The sequence below is a fragment of the Scardinius erythrophthalmus genome (genome assembly GCF_964197995.2).
Source record: "Scardinius erythrophthalmus genome assembly, chromosome: 22".
In the NCBI taxonomy this organism is placed as follows: Eukaryota; Metazoa; Chordata; class Actinopteri; order Cypriniformes; family Leuciscidae; genus Scardinius; species Scardinius erythrophthalmus.
The window spans coordinates 33,036,232-33,062,884 of record NC_138242.1 but is presented as its reverse complement, the minus strand read 5'-3'; the positions used below and the strand labels follow the sequence as shown (position 1 = coordinate 33,062,884).

General features: G+C 41.2%; 1 protein-coding gene across 1 annotated transcript; it reads left to right on the top strand.

Moving 5' to 3' along the window:
- Nucleotides 1–457: 457 nt before the first annotated feature.
- On the top strand, nt 458–25,626 carry LOC308683043 (uncharacterized protein). Its single transcript, XM_081353189.1, has 7 exons — nt 458–552; nt 626–692; nt 792–976; nt 2,114–2,268; nt 13,141–13,604; nt 23,754–23,962; nt 25,161–25,626. The coding sequence occupies exons 2-7, from the start codon at nt 677–679 to the stop codon at nt 25,371–25,373; spliced, it is 1,242 nt and encodes a 413-aa protein (XP_081209315.1). The 5' UTR covers nt 458–552; nt 626–676; the 3' UTR covers nt 25,374–25,626.
- The last annotated feature ends 1,027 nt before the right edge of the window (nt 25,627–26,653 follow it).

Here is a 26,653-nt window from a genome sequence, read left to right as displayed (position 1 = left end):
TTCTCAGGAGGTCTCCCATCCAGGTACTAACCAGGCTCAACCCTGCTTAGCTTCAGTGGGCAACCAGTCTTGGGCTACAGGGTGACATGGCTGCTGATTAATATAGCTTCTAAATGAAATGTAAATAGGTAATTTTTACTTACTCTCTTCATGAACATTACGTTCAATACTAAGTAGATTTTACTTGATAATGACACATGAGTTGTACTTGATATTATAGCAGTAAAATTTACTTAAAATATTCTTGTGCAAATTGTTACGAGGATTTTATTAAGTAAATCTTACAAGTAGTGCGAATGTGTGGCTTGTTGAAACCTTTATTTCCCCTCTGCACATTCCATACCCGACCCCATCTTCCTGAAGTTGCTTGACAAAAATTCAGGACATTCTGGCTCAGCACCAAAAGTTCTGGGAGAGTGTTTGTTTGACAGACGGAAGATAAATAACAGTTTCTTTCAAAGTCCTTCTCTGAGAGGGTGGAGGCAGGATGGTCATAGCTTTAGTATAAAAGCACCAGATACAGTGTTCTCCACTTCACTTGCTAAAGCAAAGGTAAGTCCGTTTTACTTCACATTTTTATCATAATTTTCACGTTTTAAACCAAGCAAATCTGTTCTGCTTTTAGTACATTGTTGGAGAAACTCATTGCACACATTTTTGTGTAAACCTACTAAGGATGGCTGATAGCAAAAGCAAGTATTATCTTATTTCATCAAACAGATCTGAAAACAATACCAGCCATCAATGTGATCTTTTCAGTCTTTAAAAATATACAATATGTTTTTCACCAGTGGCTGTGTCCCCGTTGAGCCCGGCGTTTGTACAAGATCTTCTCCCTGTTGCCCAAAAGACAGCGCTTCTCTACCATCTCTCTTACCTGTGCCTGGCCAACTTCCCCAACCTGGAGAGAACCATCAGGAGTCGCGCTGTGGAAACCCAGCTTCTGTTTGGCTCCTCTGATGCAACTATGTTGAAAGTACAGTGTCAGATTTCTCTTGATTTCAGTATTTTCATCTGTCACCTAGATATTATTATTATTTTTATTTTTTTTTATGCGTCAACTCACCAAAAGTGACCAAACATGAAGGGTCTGTAGTAAAAAGCATGTCATAGAGTCTATCTTTTAGCTAAAGATTAAATTGAGCTAAACTGGTTATGAGAGTCTCTCCCCTAACTGGAAATAAATAAATAATGTGTCATAATATCATAATGTGAGCCATGAAAAATGTTCAGAAATTATAGAAATTATAAATGCATTTCTTACATTTTTATAACTTTTAAAGTGCCCCTATTATGGTTTTTCGAATATTTCCTTTCATGCAGTGTGTATTATAGTTGTTTGTTAATGTAAACGTTCTGCAAAGTTGTATCTTTGAAAGTGCACGATAAAAAATTATTGTCTCCCAAAAGAAAGAATCGACTCTGAACCGCCTTTACGAGTCATTTTTTATCCGAATCCGACGGCTTTACGGTTCTACGCCACTAAGATACATTTGCATAATTCCCGCCTATGTTGTATGTTGTCTGCCCGCAAACAACTTGACCAGCAAAGATGGGTCAGTACTCAATATATTTGGACCAAGTTGCTCCTCAGAATCACATCCTGTAAGTATGATAAATTATTGCTGTATTTTCTACCGGGTGTTCAAAATACGTAGTTTTGTGTTTTATTCCGGCCAACCGGCTAACTAGCTTCCGACAGGTGCTGTATGCGGTAGACCAATCACAACAGACTGGGACATCTGGCCAATCAGAGCAGAGCTTGCAGAAAGGAGGGATTTAAAGAGACTGATCCATCCATCGAGTCGTCTGAGAATCATTGAAAAATGTGGTGATGTGCAATGTATATTATGAGAAAATGAAACTGTTTTTGACTTTTGATGCATGTAAACCTGTTGTAGGAGGCCTTCAAGACAAAATTAGGAGTCTTTAAAATAGCATAATAGGGGCACTTTAACTTAAAATTATAACAACATTTAATGCAGCAGCATTATGAACAGCATTTCAGAAAGATTTACAAGAAAAATACAGGCAATAAGAGTTCTGAATGTTTCGTCGCCATCAGTGTGACTGTCGGTTTTTAAATTCTAAGATACTTGTCTCTTAATTCTAGTGTATTTTGACCAGTGATAACCTGGTTAAGTCGCTGTTTCCCATGTTGGTGATAGCTGTGGAGAAAAATAAGGCGACTTTGGCAGTCAAATTCCTAGGAAAAGCAAAAGCCTGGATCACAGACATCATCACTGATGTGGAAAAGATAGTGGGCAGGTAAGAATATTTTCCTCATGAAAACATTATTCTTCTACATGCAACTGCTATAATCAGGCAAAAGTATGAACACATTTTAAGATAAACTTTTATATGGGGCGTCGTTTGTAAAGCGGTTCACGCTGAAAATAACAGAAACATTTTGTCACATTTAGCTTCAAACAATGTTTAAAAAAAACTGGTATGAATTTTTTCACTTTTTAGAACATTTTTTGTCAACATATTTTAAACAATATTTGTCAACTTTGAGATATTTGAAATAGTTAAATCTAAATATTAAATGTTACACCTAAATGTTAAATCTAAATCTAAATGTTAAATCTAAACGTTAAATCTAATTGTTAAATCTGAATGTTAAATCTAAATGTTAAATCTAAATCTAAATGTTGAATCTAAAAGTTAAATCTAAATGTTGAATCTAAAAGTTAAATCTAAATCTAAATGTTAAATCTAAATCTAAATGTTGAATCTAAATGTTAAATCTAAATGTTGAATCTAAATGTTAAATCTAAATCTAAATGTTGAATCTAAATGTTACGGGTGAAACTAAATATTTAACTATGCATAACTAAAGTGCCAAAATAAAAGCTTGAGGAGGTCAGTGTGTGTTTATAGCATGGTTTATAGTGTCAAATAACGAATAAAAACCATCCATTCAAGGAAATGGACTCTTAGACATGGATTATCGTGATAATAACTACCAGTGATGCGCGGGTCAATGTATAAACAACCCGCACCCGACCGACGTTTTCAACTAACCTGACCGCAAAAAAAAAAAAAAAAATCCGTACCCGACCCGCTTCCTGACCCGCATTTTTTAAAAGTAGTAAATACTCATCGTAGCGTCATTGGGCCATAGACGTAGGAACTAGGCTAGTGTTATGTAGGGGTGGGGGAAAATCGAAAATCGATTCTTAGATGAATCGCGATTCGGGACGTGGACGATTCTGAATCGATTCACAAATGTCAAAAAATCGATTTTCAAAAAAAAAAAAAATTCTAATAACGTAACATTGACGGAACGCAAAAGGCGGAACTCTGAAGCGGACGTGCACGTGCGCGGAGTCCCGCGGACAGTCTGTGGCGTGCACATAACAGAGACGCGCTCATAACGGACGCATGATGGCTGAGCGCCAAATGTGCAATGCCAGTCACAAAAAGTTACATTTTGACTGTAAGTTACTCTCTGCAGATGTTCATTCACTTTCTTTGTATAAGCTGTTTTTGATTGTGGTATACAGCAAACATTTCAAGTCACAACTCTTTATTATTTAGTTGTGTATAAGTCAAGAGCGACTTTGTATGTTACTAATTATTCAGAATATGCATAAGTCCACAAGCATTATACGTTATGATAGCTTCTGGTAGCCTACATAATTCTATATTTTTGAACGACAAATGTTTGTGAATTTGCTACAGCAAAATGTTTTTGTTTTTTTGTCTGAAGGATTATATTGCTCATTGGAAATAACAAGAGGATGTTGGTTAGAAGTCTATTATTAAATGCTACTATGCTAGAGATTCAGAATATGCTGAAGTTTGTATTAATTTACTACAAGTATGCTGCTAGTACAAGCACACATTTATTTTCCTGTTGGTTCTCAGCAATGTTGGGACATATGCTGGCAAATGTAACCTTACAGTTGACTTGCCAAATCACTTCCATTTGTTTTATTAATAAAATTAATATAGGAAGTATTGGAAGTAAGTTCGTTATGGGTCATCATAAATACTTTGCTTTAAAAGTACCAAGTAAAAAAATTTTTTCAATGTTTTTGATAAAAGGCACTTCCCTGAGAATTGAACTTAATAAATGTGAAAAAGACACTTTAATGTCTGTCATTATGTTTGTCATTCTGTATACCAAAGCAGATGAGAGTAGATCATGATCAGAAACCTGATTAGAAATCATTATGAATAAAATCAAATTGTTTTGAATCGAAAATCTTTTTGAATCGAAAATCGATTTTGAATCGAATCGTGGCCTCAAGAATCGGAATCGAATCGAATCGTGAGATGGTAAAAGATTCCCACCCCTAGTGTTATGTAATAAAGGCTTGATTTATTCATTTATTTCGTTTCATTTTCTTAACAATTAAGATGCTGCATGTGTTTATCCAGTCTAATCGAAGTGTGCGTCTCTCCCCCGACTTTCCCATCAAAAATCCCGCCCCCTCTCAGAAAATACAACTGACATTACTGAGCTATATGCGTTTAAAAGTAGCCTATTAAAATGGTACAATGGCATTGCTCAGTTCAACGTGTTGGGAAATCGGGCATTTTGTCCCGCGTCAGCATTTATTCAAAAGTTCATAACGCTCAACATTCAAAAGGTAGCCTAAATAAGGATTTCCCACTTGTAGGCTATTAGTAGACTTAGGCTATTTCGCCACGTGGATGCATTATTACTTTCATTATTTTGGAAAATGTCTCCCACACTTTGCTCTTTCTATTTGTGTATTTGCGGAGCTTCCGCGCAGTCTTCACCTTTTCTCTTGCCGCCTCCATCTCTACCTGCAGACTGAGCTAGTGCGTCATCTTCGCGCCAGTTATTCAGCCAATAAAGTGGCCTATGTATTTTAATAGAAAATTGTGTCTAGTACTATATAAATTACAAAGGTTTAATTTGCATCTTTATTTCAAACGACCCAACCAACCGCGACGACCCGAATATCATTAAAAATATTTTTGGATGACTCGTAACCGTGGGTGGCCGCAGGCACCCGCTCATTTCGGATCAACCCGCGCATCACTGATAACTACCTAAAATAATAAACGTTTGGAGAAACTGTATTTGTATATGATGACAGAGTGATGACATGACATGCAGTCAAAGTGAGCCCCCTCGTGGCTGGCTATTATGGCTACAGGTCATAAGTCCCGCACTTTTCATAAGCCTACTCTTCAAATACAGTTTCTCCAAACGTTTATTATTTTAGGTAGTTATTATCACGATAATCCATGTCCATTTCCTCGGATGAGATGGTTTTTATTCGTTCTTTGACACTATAAACCAGGGGTCGGCAACAGGCGATATTTTCTGGCCCGCCGGATTATTTTAGAAGTCCGTTTTTTTTTTTTTTTAATCAGCCTATTTTTATTTTACAATAACGGTTTACAAATAGGTATCAATAGGTGTATCATTCGTTCAATCGTTTTTTTTTTCAAATTAAAACCAAAAACAAAAAAATTATTAGTTAGTTTATTTTAACATGAAACCACCTGAACTAAAAAAAAACAAAAAAAAACTGAATAACGAATCGTTTTCCGATTTTCTGATTGTGCGCTCAGATCAAAAATAGAACAAATGAATAATGGGTTTAGACAATTTTTAATTTTTAATTTTAATTTAACACCTTTAGCAGACATATACCAATGAACTCATTTTAAACAGATCAAGAACTACTATAGTGATAACAGATTACAGCCATTTTAATAAGGGTGTGAATAGCAGTCATGCTCTCCTGTAAGTCTCATTCGCTTACAGTCCGACTTTTGAACTTTTTTTAATTATTATTTATTCGGGTATAACACACATTGGTACTGAAACCATTGTCAGTCAACAACATTCTTTTTTTGCAAGGATGTTTGAAACAGGCCTAGTCCACACGGACACGGGTATTTTTATAACCGGAGTTTTCCCTCCTGCGTTTTAAAAAAAAATCCCGTCCACACATGCTCGGTTTAAAAGAAATCTCCGCCTACATGAAAACGCAAAAAACACGCTATCACGCGCTGTCAAGAGCATGCCACACCAGCAGGCGGCGATCGTAAAGCCACGTTGGCCAATCAGAAGCCTGAATCAGAAGCAAAAACCCCGGTTTTACTGTCTACACGACAACACTGCAACCGGCGTTTCTGAAAATCCTCACCCTGGCAGGGGTTTTCAAAAATGTTCGGTTTCAGTGACCTGATACTGCGTTTCCGTGTGGACGAACGGCCGAACCGCGTAAAAAAAGTCACGGTTATAAAAATACCTGTGTCCGTGTGGACAAGGCCCTAGTTTGGCAGAAAATAGCCTGCTTCATATGTCAGTAGGGCAATATGGTTTTTGTTTATGTTGCTTAGAAATTTGAGTGATAGGCTTTGTCCTATTTAATTTATGTTATTTATATTTCTTTTTTTTTTTCTGTGACATTTTTTTCTCTGCTGACAGTACAATGTTAAAATAATATTTATATTGACACGAACACAATTTTTGTATAGCATTTATAATTGTTATAGGCTACTTAATCTCTCTCTTTCCGTTAGAGACATTTGAATGTGAGATTATGGAAACGAGATCTAAATTTCGCGGACCCGTCAGGTCGAGAAATAAAGCGGGTGAACACATAGTGTATTTTAAGCGGTTGCTGAATAGAACCTTGTGGGAGCGGGACGAAAAAAAAAAAGAGTCCCGCGCACACCTCCTTAAACCTTAGGTGTGTATGTGTGTGTCCCAAATAAATAATAATTAAAAAAAAAAGGAATAAAGTTCAAAAGTCGGACTGTAAGCGAATGGGGCATGATTGGCCAAAATATTGTAAGCTACAAATGTATTATTCACAACATTGAAATGGGAGGTGAGATTAAAGGGGGGGTGAAATGCTATTGTTACAATCACGCCAGACTCCACCCTCACTCAATCACGGCGCACTTCCTCTCCTGAGTATTAATCACACACACCTGCACATCATCAGCTCATCAGTCACTCACTGCATTTAAACCCCGCTCTCACCATCACTCACTGTCCGGTATCGTTTGCATCAAGACACTAACTTATGCTAACCTCCAGGACTCCTCTACTACTTACCTGTCCCGTGATCTCCTCTCCCAGTCTTCCAGTCTTCCTCATGGGTCTTCGTCTTCAGTGTTCTCCTGTGTTCACCTGTGTCATCCCTGGTTCCGGTAATCTCCTTCTGTTCCCCATCTGGAAAAGAGAAACATACTGAGTCATTCCTGTCAACCACATCGGGACTATTCCAGATCCACTCACCTTCATCTGTACTGTCAATATCTCTGCTGGTTGTTGTAACAGAATACCGGACCGCAACAGCACACGCCAGCATGAGCACTACAGATCCATTTGATGACATCGCAGATGATCTTCGTCAGGCACTTCCCCCGATTCTACCCACACCATCGCATGTTGCCACTTCCGCAAACACGAGCACTCCTTCACCACCGGTAATCGCCAGTCCCATGGCCCGACCAGCGCCCTTCACAGGATCGGCGGAGGATTGCAACGGATTCATCTTGCAATGTTCGCTGGTCTGGGAGATGCAACCGCAGTTATATCCAACTGACATCTCCAAGGTGGCGTTTGTAATTTCACAAATGCATGGTAAGGCGCTCCGTTGGTCTGAATCTCTCTGGTCACAGAAAAGTGACATTGTACAGTCTTTTTCCAGTTTCTTCACTCACTTCAGAGAAGTTTTCGGAACGCCCACCTGGGATTCATCGACTAGTGAACGACTGTATCAGTTGAAGCAGAATACTATGTCTGTGAGTGATTATGCCTTACAATTTCGTACTTTAGCCACTTCAAGTGGATGGAACGAACAAGCCCTGATCACCACTTATCGTCAAGGGTTAAACCCTCGAGTGCGTTTGCATCTCGCGGCATACGAGGATTCCATCGGGCTCGAACGCTTCATCCAACTCTCCACACGCTTCGCCACTCGTATGCAGTCGTGTCTCGAAGAGCACCCAGACCAGTCATTCGCTCTCCCTTTCCTCCGCCGTCCTGAATCCATCAGCCCTCCAGAATCAGTCCACGAGCCTATGCAGTTGGATAATGCCCGGCTATCCCGTACTGAACGTCAGAGACGCATGAAACTTCATCTATGTCTATACTGTGGCTCCGCTGAACATTACATCACTAAGTGTCCTATTTGTCCTCCTCGTCCCCTGGTGAGTGCAATAGTTCCATCCATCGAGAAAATGACGCCTCTCACAACTCTAGTAGAACTAATTACTGCTGATTTTGTCCTTCCAGTCTGCGCTTTACTCGACTCAGGCTCTGCAGGCAATTTCATCTCCGGCGCCCTCTGCCGTCAACTCAAGCTCAAGTCCACTGCCACGAAATCTATCTACCAGATCAATTCGATAACTGGAAAACCACTCAGTCGGAGATGGGTGAGTCTCAGTGCTGGACCCGTACAACTTCAAGTGGGAGCCTTACATGTGGAACATCTCCATTTACTGGTTCTGGAGGAATCCACCGCTGATGTGATTCTGGGGCGTCCGTGGTTAGAGCAGCACAACCCCATCATCTCCTGGAGGACGGGAGAGATCCTGAAGTGGGGCCAATGCTGTTTCCCGAGCTGTTTTCCTGTACTTCCGATTCCACGTTCCCAAAGATTACCACTTTGCTCCACTTCCATCGAAAGCCCTGTGGAGAAACGCTCCGTGGATATACCCCCATGTTATGCCCACTTCAGTGATGTCTTCTGTCCCCAGCGAGCCTCCAAGCTACCTCCACATAGGCCATGGGACTGTGCCATCGATCTGCTTCAGGGTGAGCCAGTGCCCAAAGGTAAGATTTACCCTCTGTCACTGCCGGAGGAGAAGGCCATGGAGGAATACATCAAGGAAGCACTGGAACAAGGTTACATCCGTCCGTCTACGTCCCCTGCTGCGTCCAGTTTCTTTTTTGTGGCAAAGAAGGACGGAGGCTTGCGGCCCTGTATTGATTACCGTGCACTCAACCGTATCACTGTCAAGTTCCGCTACCCCCTTCCTCTCGTCCCAGCTGCACTGGAACATCTCCGAGGTGCCACTGTTTTCTCCAAGTTGGACCTCCGCAGCGCATACAACCTCATTCGGATACGTGAGGGGGACGAATGGAAGACAGCCTTTGTGACCCCTACTGGACACTATGAGTATCTCGTCATGCCTTATGGATTGGCCAACGCCCCCTCCGTATTCCAGGATTTTATCCATGAAGTGCTCCGGGAGTTCCTCCACAAGTCAGTTCTGGTTTATATTGATGATATTCTGATTTACTCCCGGAGTATGGCAGAACATCGCCACCACGTTGCGGAGGTCCTGAAACGCCTGAGGGATTTCCAGCTGTTCCTGAAAGCCGAGAAGTGTTCCTTCCATCAACCCTCAGTGCAGTTCCTTGGGTACAACATCGATAGCAGTGGCATCCGGATGGACGAGGGGAAGGTGGATGCCATTCGCGGCTGGCCCATACCTACCACCATTAAAGAACTTCAACGATTCCTCGGATTCTCCAATTTCTACCACCATTTCATCCAGAACTACAGTACCATCTCCAGTCCACTTACTCACCTCCTACGCAACAAGCCCAAGTCTCTGTCCTGGACACCTACTGCCACCCACGCCTTTGAGACCCTCAAGAAAGCCTTCTCTTCTGCTCCTCTTTTGATTCATCCAGATCCAGAGAAGCCCTTCGTCGTGGAAGTCGACGCTTCAACCACAGGAGTGGGAGCGATTTTATCGCAGCAGCAGGAGACTCCAAGTAGACTTCACGCCTTATCCCGTCTTCATATTCCTGAAGAGACTACGGAAGAGTCTGAACCCATCCTACCCGAAAGTGTGTTTGTAAGTCCCATCACTTGGTCTGAGGAAACCTTGCCCTCCTCCAATGTCTCCACCAACGCTCCGCCGGGTTGCCCACCAGGATTGACCTACATCTCCCGAACTCGGCGCATTCCCCTCATCCACACTTCCCACACGTCACTGGGCACTGGCCACCCAGGGGTCAATGAGACCCTCTCGCTGCTAAAAGGACGCTTCTGGTGGCCAAACCTGGCAGCGGACGTCAGAAGGTACGTGAGAGGGTGCAAGGACTGCGCCATCTCGAAGAGCCCTCGCCATCTACCATCTGGCAAACTACTTCCTCTGCCCGTTCCCAACAGACCCTGGTCACACCTGGGAGTTGATTTTATAACAGACTTACCTGCTTCCGATAACTGTACCTGCATCTTAGTAATCATCGACAGATTCTCCAAGTCATGTCGTCTACTTCCCCTGAGAGGACTCCCCACTGCATGCAGACTGCCAAACTGATGTTTAACCACATCTTCCGAGTTTATGGAATTCCAGAGGACATCGTATCCGACAGAGGACCACAGTTCATCTCCAGGGTATGGAAAGCGTTCTTCTCACTCCTAGGTGTGACCGTTAGCCTCTCCTCTGGTTACCATCCGCAGTCGAACAGGCAGACAGAAAGGAAGATTCAAGAGATCGGACGTTTCCTCCGTACCTTCTGTCATGGCCACCAGGACTCTTGGAACCAGTTCCTGGGTTGGGCCGAGTACGCACAGAACTCGTTACGCCAACCTACCACTGGACTCACTCCCTTCCAGTGCGTGCTCGGTTACCAACCTCCATTGTTCCGCTGGACTAGGGAACCATCGGATGTTCCTGCAGTCGACTACTGGTTCCGAGAGAGCGAGAGGGTTTGGGACTCAGCGCACCACCACCTGCAACGGGCATTGCGCAGACGCAGGATGACAGCCGACCTCCGTCGCTCCGACACTCCTTCGTATCAACCAGGTTAGAAGGTTTGGCTGTCTACCAGAGACATCAGGTTACGTCTGCCTTGCCGAAAGCTGAGTCCCAGGTTCATTGGCCCCTTCACCATCGTGAAGCAGATCAACCCTGTCACGTATCAGCTACAGTTACCACCCCAATACAGAATCCATCCTACCTTCCATGTCTCCCTGTTGAAACCTCACTATCCCTCTGTTTCTGTTCCCTCAAAGTCTGGCGTAGTGGAGGAGCCTCCCCCTCCACTCATCCTAGAAGACGGAGCTACCTACCAGGTTCAGGACATCTTGGACTCCCGGCGTCGTGGTGGTCTTCTAGAATACCTTGTGGACTGGGAGGGCTACGGTCCCGAGGAACGTTCATGGGTACCCAGAAATGATATACTTGATCCCAACCTGCTCGAGCAATTCCATGCCACTCATCCGGAAAGACCCGCACCCCGGGGAAGAGGCCGACCGCCACGACGTCGGGGTCCTCTGCCCTCAGGAGCGGGCCGTGGAGGGGGGGTAATGTTACAATCACGCCAGACTCCACCCTCACTCAATCACGGCGCACTTCCTCTCCTGAGTATTAATCACACACACCTGCACGTCATCAGCTCATCAGTCACTCACTGCATTTAAACCCCGCTCTCACCATCACTCACTGTCCGGTATCGTTTGCATCAAGACACTAACTTATGCTTACCTCCAGGACTCCTCTACTACTTACCTGTCCCGTGATCTCCTCTCCCAGTCTTCCAGTCTTCCTCATGGGTCTTCGTCTTCAGTGTTCTCCTGTGTTCACCTGTGTCATCCCTGGTTCCGGTAATCTCCTTCTGTTCCCCATCTGGAAAAGAGAAACATACTGAGTCATTCCTGTCAACCACATCGGGACTATTCCAGATCCACTCACCTTCATCTGTACTGTCAATATCTCTGCTGGTTGTAAATAAACATTCATCTTACCTCATCCGTGTGTCCGTCCCCTCTGTGTTGTAACAGCTATTTCATGCATACTGAGTTTTTTACACTGTTAAAGAGTTGGATTCCCATGCTAAATATGGACAAAGTTTCAAAAATTAAGTTGTACGTTTGATGGAGTATTTCTGTGCCAAAAATACTCTTTCCGGTTTGTCACAAGTTTCGGAAAGTTTTTTTCGACTATGGGTATGTGTGACATCAGCTGGGGCGGAATTTCCTTATATGGGTCCTAAGGGTCCTTTTAGGCAACTTCTCCCGGAAGGCCAGGTGCACCTGAAGACCAGAGCGAGAGAGCGAAAGCAGTACGCCCATCAAAGCGCTGTGCTCGCTGCAGTCACAGGACTTTGTTTGTTCCCTGCATTTCGACGATGATTTTTTTTTATAAACAATGCCCAGTTCGATGCTCTAATGCTTAAGGATGGAGCAGTCCCAACGATAAAGGTTCACGGTCGTGCGTTGGAACCGTGAGTAAAACTGCTTCAAATGTCTGTGTGTTGTTAGCTATTGGCGCATAAGCACAGTCCATATGGCACGCCTCCAGCCGCTCGTTTTTTTTCGGATAAACTCGGTACACCCTATCTTTCTTTTATAAATATAATAAAACTAAAGACTTTTTGGAGATATGAATGATGCAGTACTACTCTATAGGTACTCAAGATTTACATGAGATTGACTGAACACCCCCCCCCCCCTAAATTTAAATTTAGATTTAACATTTAGGTTTAGATTCAATATTTAGATTTAGCATTAAGATTTAACATTTAGATTTAGATTTAGCTTTTAGATTTAGATTTAACATTTAGATTTAGATTTAACATTTAGATTTAGATTTAACATTTAGATTTAGATTTAACATTTAGATTTAGATTTAGCATTTAGATTTAGATTTAATATTTAGATTTAACATTTAGATTTAGATTTAATATTTAGATTTAACATTTAGATTTAATATTTAGATTTAGATTTAACATTTAGATTTAGATTTAACATTTAGATTTAGATTTAACATTTAGATTTAGCATTTAGATTTAATATTTAGATTTAACATTTAGATTTAGATTTAATATTTAGATTTAACATTTAGATTTAATATTTAGATTTAGATTTAACATTTAGATTTAGCATTTAGATTTAACATTTAGGTGTAACATTTAATATTTAGATTTAACTATTTAAAATATCTCTAAGTTGACAAATATTGTTGTAAATGTGCTAAAAAGTGACCGTCAAAACTTCATACCAGTTTTTAAACATTTTTTGAAGCTGAATGTGACAAAATGTTTCTGTTATTTTCAGCGTGAACTGCTTTACAAACGGCGCCCCATACTTTTAAGCTAGTTACACAGCCCAATGAGCCCATTGTTATAAAATGCTAATTTAATAGCAACATTTCTTCAACATTGTATAGGTATGATTTACACATTAAAGATGTAGTTTCGGCCACCAGTGATGTTAACAAGGAAAAAGATGATACAGATAAAAATATTAAAGAAAAAGACAACGAGTTGGAGCTGACTGAAAAAGCCCTGAATGATATGAATGCTGAATTCAAGAAAACCACAGAAGAGCTTGCTGAAACTGAGAAAAAGATAAACAGCAAAAACCAAGAGATTCAAGATTTTGTCAGATCCGCAACTCAAGCAAGTAAAAGCCTCGGCATCTTCGCTGCAATCGTTCCATTCATCGGGCTAATTGTTAAAAGCATTCATGATGCTGTAAAGGATCCTGAACAAGCTGCACAATTGAAGGCTCTTGAAGCTGAATTGAATCTCCTCATCGCTGATAAGACCACTCTGAAACAGAAGCAGTGGCAGGTCCAACTCCAGATGATGGATCTGCAGATGAAGACTGCCAGAGCCAGTTTTGATAGGCGTGAGTCTGTTTTCTTTCAAGTTTTAAGTATACTTACATGGCAAGTCATTCTTAAGACTGTGCCAAGATTCTAGTCTAGTTTTGGTATAGTAATATATATTAAATTGACCATCATAATTTTTACTTTATACAATTAAAATTCAATGAGAACTAGAATTTCCTAAGTAAAATTTTACATATCTACACAATTCATGTAATAAATTAACTGGCTGGAAAGAGTAAATCTTATTATATATTTGCTTGTAATATTTAAACGTTTTATAGTTACTTCACATAAACATAGTAATTTTAAGTACATTTTAATCGGAAAGTATAGCGCAGGGCTATTCAATTAGTTTCATTCGCGGGCCAAATTATCAAATCGAAAAGTTGAGGTGGGCCGGTGGGTTGGTTTGGGGGTTTCACTTATTTATTGAAACATAACAGTTTCAATAAATAAGTTAAAGTAACCCTAAAAAAGAGTGGTATTTACTTGGAAATTTGGTACCCAACAGTATGCAGATATATAAAACTATAATAAATAAAAAACTTGACAATTTACAGCTGTGTACAACTCTTTTCCTTGGAACAAATAAATTATTTATACAAACTTATAGCTGTTGGTGAGAAATAATTATTATTTTATTTATAATTGTTATGCTTAAATGAAAATATTCTGACAGTGAGACTTGTTAACCACAGGCTACTCGCTCCCACTGTATAAAAAATGCCTAAACCCAAGTTAAAAACTATACACACCTTTACAAAGAAACTGACATAATTTCATAACAAACATTAATTGTATATTCCTCTACCCACCTAATAAATCTAATGCAATATAAATCACTAGATATACTATTATACTATATAATATTATAGTATATATATTTACTATATTTATTTATTACTACATAGTATGCAATTTAAATATTGCACATTTCTGCCCAACCATGGTAAATTACTAGTAGCCCACCCACTGCGCATAGACACGTCGAAACGACGCATTTTCTACGTCGTTTTTGCACGTCCAATTTTGCTCCTCTTGAAGGTGCAGACTGTGACGCCAGATGACCTTATTCTTGCTTTGACTGGGAATCAAACTCGTGATATTAAGGTTACAAGCGCCAACGCTCTACTGTTTGAGCTACAGTATCACACCTTTGTACGCGTCTCCAGTTATCACCTGATGCTGAGACGATCAAATGGAGTTTTTGGAAAATTATCTTAAATAATTATAAATAATCTGTAGGCCTATTCGAATATGTATTAATCATGTTGATAATGCGCGAATGAGGCGTTTAGCGCGGCGCGGACGAGCGAAAGAGGCGAGTTGAGCGTCTGGCGCGATACGCGCAAGTGATTTGATTTTGTTTAGTCCAGAGGATATATCGCGTTTAGGCTAAAAATAGGTTCGGCGCTTATCGTGGTTTGGAAAGAAACTGCATCTTGCAGTACATTTTAAACAAGGAAATAGAGATTTGGCATGAAACATGGATGGAGCGAATAGGTTCAGTACACAGCAAAATGACATGACAAACTCTTGTTTTTTTAAATGGCGTTCATTGCGTAAAAAAAATTAATAATCATGTAAATTTCCTGCACCTGTCATAGATGTCCAAATGACGTCAATGAGGTCCAATTCAAAGGTCCAATGTTGAACGTCAATATCACGTCCAAGTTTGGTCATGGTTGGACGTCCAAATAGTGGACCTAGTTTGGATGTCGAATAGATGTCCAGACCGACGGACCCAATATAAACATGATCTGCACGTCTATCCGACGTCCAATGTTTAGTGGGTACATTCATGGTAAATGTTTGTAAGGGTGATTTGGGGATTTAAAGTCTTCTAATTTCGTTCATGCCACAGGCTGTTTCATCCGATTTAATACTAATTAAATCATCGAGTGATTTGTGGTTTGTAACAGAGAGGTTTCTGTCGAACTGAAACGCTTCCCACTGGTTGTCGCAACGCTGTTTAATATATTGTCCGGGACCGGGAGTAAACGCAACTCCGTGCTGGACCGTGTTGAAACAACTAACGTTAGTGAAACAACTGAAAACATCGCTTGTTGTTACTGTACTTGACCGAGAAACCGCTTCAGATGGTTCAGTGACGGAGCGGTCCGAATGAATCCGAATAGTTTTAGACCATTATGCAAGTGCATTTAGAATCGAACCAAAAGAATGATTCATTCACGAATGATTGGTAGCCTATCGCTGGTTCAGTCGACATAAATTTGGGACACATATAATAACTGCTGAAATATTCGCATGTAAAACGTTTCTCAGGACAATCGGAGCGAATATCAAACTGAATTAGCCGCACCGCCAGGAAAAGAGGAGGAGGGAGGTTTGTGCCGTCGGGCCGCACGGAGATGATTGGCGGGCCGCATTTGGCCCGCGGGCCGCCAATTGAATAGCCTGCGCACTTTGGATCAGAGACAGATTGGCGAGCTGCTGCTTTTTGTCATGTTTAAGGTAAGTTTGTATTTCTGTTTTACATGTAATAAAATATGGGTCTGTGTGGATTTTGATTGATGATTCTTGTTTACTTGACTCAATAAACATTTGCCTAATGCTCATCTCATAACATGACCTCATATTAGTGTAACGCGCGTGGGTTATCCATAGAACATTATAACCCTTACATTTCACTTCCTACATTAGTTATATTTAATCGGAAAAGTTTGCAATAGTTTTATAGATTCACAAAGCACTGTTTTGCGTGTAAAAATTTCAAACTGATTGAAAATTATTAGAAAATCTTTACCATTGTAAACTGCTAGCTAGCTAACTAGGCCTTAAAATTAACGTAATTAACGTTTTAACAGCTTTCCTGCTGAAGTAAAGTTATACTGTTGACTATGGAAAAGTTAGAATTTTCTTACTGAATATTGCTCAGGAAGTTCTACATAGAGCTAAACAATTTCAATCGCACTAAATCGTGCATAAATGAGGTCTCAAAAAAAGCAGGGCCGCGTTTCTAAAAGCATCATGCGCTAAGTTGATTGTAGAGATCATTGGTGGCAATCATAGGCCTACGCGGGAGACAAGGTAATGAAATTGACTTTTTTATAAAATGTAAATTTGTTCCCCTAACTTTTGCAGAGACGCTGAAAACCTGAAATAAATAGCAGACATTTTGCCTGATGAAACGTGAAGAAAATAACGATTAAGAAAATATATGGTTTGTGTATTTTTCAAGCAATCTCGTGGTATTTTTAAAACATTAAAGTAACGCGACATGAGTAATGCAGTGCTAATTGACAGCCTTTAGAAACTCTAAAATATATTTTCTGCCTTATTCTTTTTTTTTTTTACATTGTATAAAATCAATGATGACTCAATGTACAAATGTTTGCAGTACATAAAACAATCAACCAATTTTCATAAGGAAAAAAATATATAGAATACAAATTAGAGGTTGTTGTTAAGCAGTGCATCTGATTTCTTAGCCTTATAAAAAAGATTTAAAAAAAAAGATGACTATGCCCCTGGTGGCAATGATTCTACGATCTACTTAGGCATTCAATCCTTTTGGGAAAAGGTCTGTGTGATGAATGAATTTACCACAGTAGCACTGGTGCAACATAGTTTGCGTGTGTGGTGACATCTGATTATGGAGCTCCAAACTATTTCATGAAAATAAAATACAGAATTAACCCTCGCTCCCTGCATCAGACTATTTAACAAAATTCCTGCTGTTGTACTCTTGAATCATTTTGGTACATTAGATCAAGGAGGAATTCAGGAGAATCACTACAATTTCCCTGGAGCAGAGATTCATGTTCAGGCTTGACCAATGCACATCAAAACTTAAAAGTATTTCTCATACATGCACACACATGTTGTGTTTATTTATATAGCTTTTTATACAATATATATTGCTTTAAAGCAGCTTTACTGTATTAAACTGTATTAAACATCTTGCGATTTGCGCTTTGACACTTGCGTTTCAGATCGTTAAAATAGGGCCCATGGTCTATTTTAGTATGTGTACGTGTTCATTCTGTTCAAGTCACTTAAAATAATTCCAGCAATTCTATTTTTGTTTCTCAAAAGAATTATAATTTTTCTTCTAAATTGTATGCAGGAGGACAGCTGCAGTGACAACACTCAGCACATCATTAAAATACTGGTCGTCCATGGTGCTGATGGAGAAGATCCAGTCGATGTATCCATGCTGCCAGGATGTGGAAATACTACATGTAAAGGCATGCATGCTGCTTATGGGCCTGATTTATGCCGTTAATCTGGAATATCCCCGAGCACTGCGATACACGTTTGAGGTGTTGGAATTAGCTTGATGGAATTAAACTCTCCCCAAAAGTTCAAAGATTGAAGATTAAAGGTCCCATGACATGAAATTTTCACTTTCTGAGGTTTTTTAACATTAATATGAGTTCCCCTAGCCTGTATATGGTCCCCAAGTTTCTAGAAATTTCAATCGGTGTAAATCGAGCTTTTGCTATCTTTCTCTGCCTTTGAGAAAATGGACGCTCAATCGCGCTGATCTTGAATCTCCTCCTTGTGACGTTATAAGGAGGAATGTTACCTCCCCTGTCTCTGCTTTGCCCGCCCAGAGAATATTTCTCGCCCATGAGAAAATGAGCTAGGAAGGAAGTAGGAACGCGCACGCGCGCGATTTTAGTTTGTCCACGAGAGATATCATGGCTTTTGAGCGAGCGAAGCATAACAATTGCTCAATAATTGGATGTACAAATGAACACCGAAGGGTCAATACAGAGCTGGGCTTGCTGTCTGAAACTAAAGTCTGGATCACTCTCTTTGGCTCAGCTACACACCTCGGAACAGTAAGTCAACTAATGATATATAAGTGTGTTGCTTTACTGTTGTTTGCCTAGACTGTTACACGTAGAATGTGGCTGTCACATTAGCTATGCAGTTTATGTGTGTGAATACACACACTGTAACGCGAGTGTTGTACACTTCTTTGTTATTTGGATAACCGTTTTCCTGTTGGTTATACGGCGCGCGCGATATCCGCATTGCAAGATCGCAGAGCTTGATGATGTAATTGTAATAAGATAAATTACAGATGTTACAGATCTCTCATGAAAAGGCAACAGTAGGTTAGCGTTAGCTACATGATAATAACTGTAAACCATCCGAATAAAGTACCGTATCCAGACATAATATTTTAAACTAACCATTCGGAAACGTCCTGCTGGAGCCGCTGAGTTGCAACTTCTTCATCCGTTGCTTCTCCATCTGGATCAGATTCTGGGTCAAACTGAAATGCTTGAACGACTGCGTGTCTCCGTGCCATTGCAATATATCCAATGTAAACATACATGGTCTACCGTTGCCGCAGATGGTCAAGGCCACACCCACCCTCCACCTTGCGTCGCCTTTCTCCTCCTCATTAACATTTAAAGCTACAGACACCGAAACGGCCTGTCTGAAGGAAGCTCATTCTGGGACTGGCTTATAGTGGCTATAATTCTGCACTGAGACTGAATTTTTGAAAAGAGATTTCAGATACAGTACTAGGGACCACTAAGGCCTATATTAAAGCCTACAAAAAATAGCATGTCATGGGACCTTTAAGTTGTATTAAATGCTATGGCATGATAGAACTCTGAAATTCTGAAGTTTTACTGAATGCACCCGTGTCAAGATGACTGTGAATGTCCATTTTTGGATGAAGAACATTTTTTGATGACTGAAAAATAAACTGTTTAATTGTATTTTAGTTGTGTGATTTGTGAAAAATATAGAGAAAATGTTCATTTATTTATGTTCATGATTATTTATAAAAAAGAAATTAGCAATGTTTACATAATTATAGGGAGTATTATAATTTCATAAAACTAAGTAAATGAAAATCTCAACAAAAAAAAACTTAAATAAAATCTACTTATTTACTTCATTAAATGGTAAGATTTACTTCATAATGTCATAAAAGCAAGCTTCCTAGTTATAAAACAACAAATAAACTTTACTTAATTACTTAGTGGCCACATATGTGGACAGCACATTTTAGCTCTTATGTCCACAATAGGCTCTATGCACGAACGCTGCTGGCGTATTTCCGGTAGGATCTCAGCCGGCGTCTTTACTTCCGCATAGCGCATTCTATAGGACAATTCACTTTAATAAAATTCATTTTCTCAGAAACGGAGACAACGATTTTAGAAACTGATTCGCTAGTCGGATTTCGCGCGATATGAGAGAATACTCACCCTCAAAGTTGTTGATGTAGCTCGAAATTTATAATTTAAAGAACTTCTCTTTCTTACTCATATGTGTGACAGTTAACTGCCTCACAATATTGTTAACATCATTCACGTTAACCGCTGGAAGTTCTTGTAAACAGCGAGTGTAATTTGCCATTATCTCCACCTAATGCAAAAACGGCTTCTGACGCAGCACCGGATGTAACTGGGCGGGCTGAGACAAAACGCGGAAGCGATCGTGCATAGAGCCTATTGTGTTCACTGCTGAATTGGTCGTCTTATGAACACGTATGGGGGTACTTACGCTGCCATCTGGTGGTGTCAGAAGTTTATAACACACTACTGTCAAAATTCAAAATGGCGGTGAACACAAGGGAAGATTCAAGTGGTAGCTCCATACACAAACGTCGACCAGCTAAGAAGTTCTGTCATATTTCATGGCTTATTCTGATTTAGATATTTATAAAAGCCTTGTATATTTGTCATGACATGCAAATTTGAAAAAGAAAGTGTAAAACTAGCAATTTTGGTCACTAAACATGACGTACACGTATGTGTACTTATGGACTGAAGCTCATCGAAAAAAGTTAATATGCTAGTAAACATGCACACACTTCCCTCTCCCTAGACACCGAGGCATTCCCAAGCCAGCCGGGAGACATAGTCCCTCCAGCGTGTCCTAGGTCTTCCCCGGGGTCTCCTCCCGGTGGGACATGCCCGGAACACCATCCGGGGAAGGCGTCCAGGAGGCATCCGGAAAAGATGCCCGAGCCACCTCAGGTAACCCCTCTCGATGTGGAGGAGCAGCGGCTCTACTCTGAGCTCCTTCCGAGTGACCGAGCTTCCCACCCTATCTCTAAGGGATCGCCCAGCCACCATGCGGAGAAAGCTTATTTTGGCCGCCTGTATCCGGGATCTTGTCCTTTCGGTCATGACCCACAGCTCATGACCATAGGTGAGAGTAGGAACGTAAATTGACCGGTAAATTGAGAGCTTCGCCTTGCGGCTCAGCTCCTTCTTCACCACGACAGACCGGTACAGCGACCGCATTACTGCAGAAGCTGCACCGATCCGTCTGTCAATCTCCCGTTCCATCCTTCCCTCACTCGTGAACAAGACCCCAAGATACGTGAACTCCTCCACTTGAGGCAGGAACTCTCCACCAACCTGAAGTGGGCAAACCACCCTTTTCCGACTGAGAACCATGGCCTCGGATTTGGAGGTGCTGATTCTCATCCCAGCCACTTCACACTCGGCTGCAAACCGTCCCAGTGCATGCTGAAGGTCATGGTCTGATGGGGCCAGCACGACAACATCATCCGCAAAGAGCAGAGATGAAATCGTGTGGTCCCCAAACCTGACCCCCTCCGGCCCCTGGCTGCGCCTAGAAATTCTGTCCATAAAAATTATGAACAGAACCGGTGATAAAAGGGCAGCCCTGCCGGAGTCCAACATGCACGGGAACAAGTCTGACTTACTGCCGGCAATGCGAACCAAGCTCCTGCTCCGGTCGTACAGGGACTGGATAGCCCTTAGCAAAGGACCCCGGACCCCATACTCCCGGAGCACCCTCCACAAGATGACGCGAGGGACTCGGGTCGAATGCCAATCTCCAAATCCACAAAGCACATGTGGATTGGTTGGGCAAACTCCCATGAACCCTCCAGCACCCTGGAGAGGGTATAGAGCTGGTCCAGTGTTCCACGACCGGGACGAAAACTACACTGTTCCTCCTGAATCCGAGGTTCAACTATTGGCCGTATTCTCCTCTCCAGTACCCTGGCATAGACTTTCCCGGGGAGGCTGAGAAGTGTGATATAGTTGGAGCACACCCTCCAGCCCCCTTCTTAGAAAGAGGAACCACTACCCCGGTCTGCCAGTCCAAAGGTACTGTCCCCAACCGCCACGCGATGCTGCAGAGGCGTGTCAGCCAAGACAGCCCCACAACATCCAGAGACTTGAGGTACTCAGGGCGGATCTCATCCACCCCCGGTGCCTTGCCACCGAGGAGTTTCTTGACTACCTCTGTGATTTCAGCTTGGGTGATGGATGAGTCCACCTCTGAGCCCTCAGCCTTTGCTTCCTCAATGGAAGAAGTGATGGCAGGATCCTCGAAGTATTCCTTCCACCGTCCGATGACATCCCCAGTCGAGATCAACAGCTGCCCACCTCCACTGTAAAGCATTGTTAGGGCACTGTTTCCCCCTCCTGAGGCACCGGACGGTTTGCCAAAATCTCTTCAAGGCCGACCGATAGTCCTTCTCCATGGCCTTACCAAACTCCTCCCAAGCTTGATTTTTTGCCTCCACAACCACCCGGGCTGCAGTCCGCTTGGCCTGTCGGTACCCGTCAGCTGCCTCAGGAGTCCCACAAACCAGCCAGGCCCGATAGGACTCCTTCTTCAGCTTTACAGCATCCCTTACTTCCGGTATCCACCCCCGGGTTTGGGGATTGTTGCCTCGACAGGCACCGGAGACCTTACGGCCACAGCTCCGAGTGGCTGCGTTGACAATGGAGGTGGAGAACATAGTTCACTCAGACTTAATATCTCCAGACTCCCTCGGGATCTGGTCGAAGCTCTGCTGGAGGTGGAAGATGAAGATCTCTCTGACAGGGGATTCGGCCAAACGTTCCCAACTGTCCAGCTTCCTCCCCTGCCATCGGATCCAACTCACCACCAGGTGGTGATCATTTGACAGCTCCGCCCCTCTCTTTACCCGAGTGGCCAAGACATATGGCCGGAGGTCAGATGAAACAACCACAAAGTCGATCATCGACCTCCGGCCTAGGGTGTCCTGGTGCCATGTGCACTGATGGACACCCTTATGCTTGAACATGGTGTTCGTTATGGACAAGCTGTAACTAGCACAGACGTCTAATAACAGAACACCACTCGGGTTCAGATCAGGGTTCTGTCACCACCCACGTGGGCATTGAAGTCCCCCAGATGAACGACAGAGTCCCCAGTCGGAGCACTTTCCAGCACCCCTCCCAGAGACCCCAAGAAGGCCAGGTACTCTGCACTGCCGTTTGGCCCATAGGCGCACACGACAGTGAGAGATCTATCCCCGACCCGAAGGCGCAGGAAAGCGACCCTCTCGTTCACCGGAGTGAACTCCAACACATGGCGGCTTAGCTGGGGGGCTATAAGCAAACCCACACCATCCCGCCGCCTCTCACCATGGGCAACTCCAGAGTGGTGAAGAGTCCATCCTCTCTCAAGGAGTGTGGGTCCAGAGCCCAAGCCGTGCGTGGAGGTGATCCCAACTATCTCTAGTCGGAATCTCTGAACCTCACGCACACTCTCAGGCTCCTTCCCCGCCAGAGAGGTGACGTTCCATGTCCCTAGAGCAAGATTCTAGCATATCTAGACAGACATGGCTGGGCACAAATGCAATGTTTCCATGTTGTTTTTACTCTCTGATAATAAAATCATGTTCAAAAAATATGTGTGTATGTGTTATTAATACATTAAAAAACAGTCAGGAAAAAAACTGCTGTGTTCAAGGCAGAAATAAAGAGTTTTTCAGTCTATTACACAAAGGTGACTTTATTGTGTTTTATGGAAATTCAGACCATGAGTCCACATGTGGACATCATTTTTCTCTAAAAGTACATCATATCAAAAGATGATACTTAGGTTTTTATTTCTAATTAGGTTCCAATAAGCCCAAATAGCAAAGAGAAATAAAAAATGCATGTAAAAAACAGCTTGGGCCTTAAGAGGTTAAATAAATATAGCTTCTAAATGAAATGTAAATAGGTCATTTTTACTTACTGTCTTCATGAACATTACGTTCAATACTAAGTAGATTTTACTTGATAATGACACATGAGTTGTACTTGATATTATAGCAGTAAAATTTACTTAAAATATACTTGTGCAAATTGTTACGAGGATTTTATTAAGTAAATCTTACAAGTAGTGCGAATGTGTGGCTTGTTGAAACCTTTATTTCCCCTCTGCAGAGTCCATACCCGACCCCATCTATCTACCTGAAGTTCAGAAAAGCTTGACAAAAATTCAGGACATTCTGCTTCAGCTCCAAAAGTTCTGGGAGAGTGTTCGTGTGTTGCTGGTCTCCCTGGAACAGAAGACCTTTGTTGGAGAAGATTTTATCGAAGACATTGACGACCTAAAAGATGCATTTCTTGATTCAATCAAAGCAGCCACAGAGGTAAAATTCATATTCACATGATTACAAGAACATTTCCAGTAAGATATTATATATATATATATATATATATATATATATATATATATATATATATATATATATATATTAGTGGTGGGCCGTTATCGGCGTTAACGCGCTGCTAACGGTTCGGTAAGTTAACACACGACTAATCCGTTCTACCATGTTATTAGACATGATATCACTGAATACTAGCGCGCGCGTATTATTCTCATTCCAATATATCTTAGTGGTGTAATGTCAACACATAATCTCTGTCTGCGCCCGATTTTAAGAATCGTTGTTGTGTTTCTTTTTAACGGAAAAGACATCAGTTAGACAATATTATCACTTTAAATTTGGGGTTTCATAAGATCAAAGCTATAATAAACATTAGACCTACTTAAGTCTCTGCAGCTAGTGTACTTAAATTTTATTTATCTGCAAAATTATGTTGTATACTTACAGTTTTGCACAATATATGTTCTCAAAACTACATATACCCTTTAAAAAAATACATTTAGCAGTTGTTTATCAGGGTCTGTGTAACCTGTTCTGAAATGGTTTTATTATAATATACTGTATATCGTTATCGCAAGAGGCTGCAATGTATATCACAATATAGATTTTAGGCCATATCGCCCATCCCTAATTGATAGCCTATAGTAGTTGATAATAACATAGGCCCTACCTAATGTTGCCTACGGACGGTAACAGTACAGTAGTAACAGCTACTAGAAGCTAGTAGAACAGCTTTCTCAAGCAGTTTGTGATGCATTGTGGAAACAGGAGATGAGCCCCTGGTCTAATGCGCCACCTGGCTTGAGAAACCGGTTCACAAAGACTTACTTTTATAGTCATTATTTGGGTAGCACACATATTCTGAATGCCTTCGGCAGAATTCAAATGAGCCATTTTAATCTAGATTAATCTAGATTAATTTCAAAATTAATCTAGATTAATCTAGATTAAAAAAATTAATCTATGCCCACCTCTAATATATATATATATATATATATATATATATATATATATATATATATATATATATATATATATATATATATATATATATAATTATTATTTTTGTGTTTGTTTTTATGTACCTGTGGGAATGCTGGAGGCATACATGTCAGTCTCATTTTGTCCAGTCATCACTAAGTTTTGTCTATAGTGACTTGTAAATGTTTTAATTCCACAGGCTTGGATCTGTTTTGGTGCAGGCTGTCAAAAAGCATCTGTCATGTTTAAGCTCCAGACCAAAGATGCCTACAAGTTTCTGGAGGTCAGTCCATCCTCTCTCTCCAAGGAGGAGTGGCAAATTGAGTACGAAAATCTGAAGGAAAAACTGGAGAAAATAGACAAACCACCACAAAGTGTGTCATCCACTGCTACACCTGCCATTACTGAATGATCTACAGAGTGCTGACACACTCATCGTCCTCTTTGAGTTTTCTGCCTCATGATGCTGGTAACCTGGTATGATGATGTTAAGCCTTTTTAAACACTGTACTTGTAATCTGCAGAGTTCTGTAATCCTTTCTACTTCATGCCTAAAACACTCTTTATATACTCCTCTCTGTATGAATCATCTCTTATGAGCTCTTGGAAAAAGACTCTTGTTGAATGGATAAAAATGGACGAATGCTTCTACTAATAAAGTTTGATAACATTATTATTGACTTTTGTTTTTGTTTTAAATAATCTTACATCCCTAGTGAAAAAAAGTTGTACCAAAATGTATTTAAAATAAATGTGTTTCATACTAAGTATGCTACAAACCCATTAACATATTTACTGACATATCGCTTGAGACTTACTGATATAAATATTATAATTTTACAATACACATTTCTTAATATTAAGCCTAAAATATCATTTTAATATCACTATTAGTAAGTGTGGTACTGTAATTTAACTTTACAAAACAACAAAAGATATGATGGCACAAGATTTCCTTGGTTAATCAATCTTTAATCCAGACTGAACTCTCTTCCATGTAATGTGTGTGCACACTACACTTTTTCCCTTTCCAACTTCCTGAATAGAATGTTGCCTGTGTAAGGCTGTAAGGACTGATTTTCCTGATAAAACAAAGTTCACCCTGCAATAAAGCCATAAAATGCACCCTCTCCCTCCTCAAGTCACTGAAAGTTCATTAAAGGGGTCATATAATGGTACATGCACTTTTACAAGTTGATTGCACTGAAATGTGTGTTGGCAGTGCCTGTACACAACCATCCTATCATGATAAAAATCCATCCAGTGGTTTTGTTTTAATCTCCTTATATGTTTGACCCTCTCTCAAATCAAGCCGTTCGATATTATGACGTCACAATATCCAACGCCCCTCCCGCGATTGTTGAGTGACAGCCTGTTTCAACACAGACCCGCCCTGAGCGAGCTGTGACAGCCTTCGTCATAGTAGGTGCCAGTGTTGATATGCTGGAGCAGAATGGCGTCTAAGCGATTGTGGTGTTTCTTGGGTGTAATAACGAACACAGCAGTCATTCTGATGTTCCTGAATCCGAACCGCTGCGCAGTGGCTGAGTTTGTTTTCGAAGGGAATTCCCCACGAATCACAATCAACGTCAATGCTTTCATGTTTGCGCGAATCATTTCACCAGGCTGCTTTATAAACGAGGGTACGTTATAAAGCTGGTTTTGCTAAGAAGCTGCTCCTGAAAAAAGGAT

Coding starts and splice junctions, on each gene's coding strand:
- LOC308683043 (XM_081353189.1), top strand. Junction 2,269..13,140: donor GTGGAAAAGATAGTGGGCAG/GTAAGAATATTT, acceptor AACATTGTATAG/GTATGATTTACACATTAAAG. Junction 13,605..23,753: donor CAGAGCCAGTTTTGATAGGC/GTGAGTCTGTTT, acceptor TCCCCTCTGCAG/AGTCCATACCCGACCCCATC.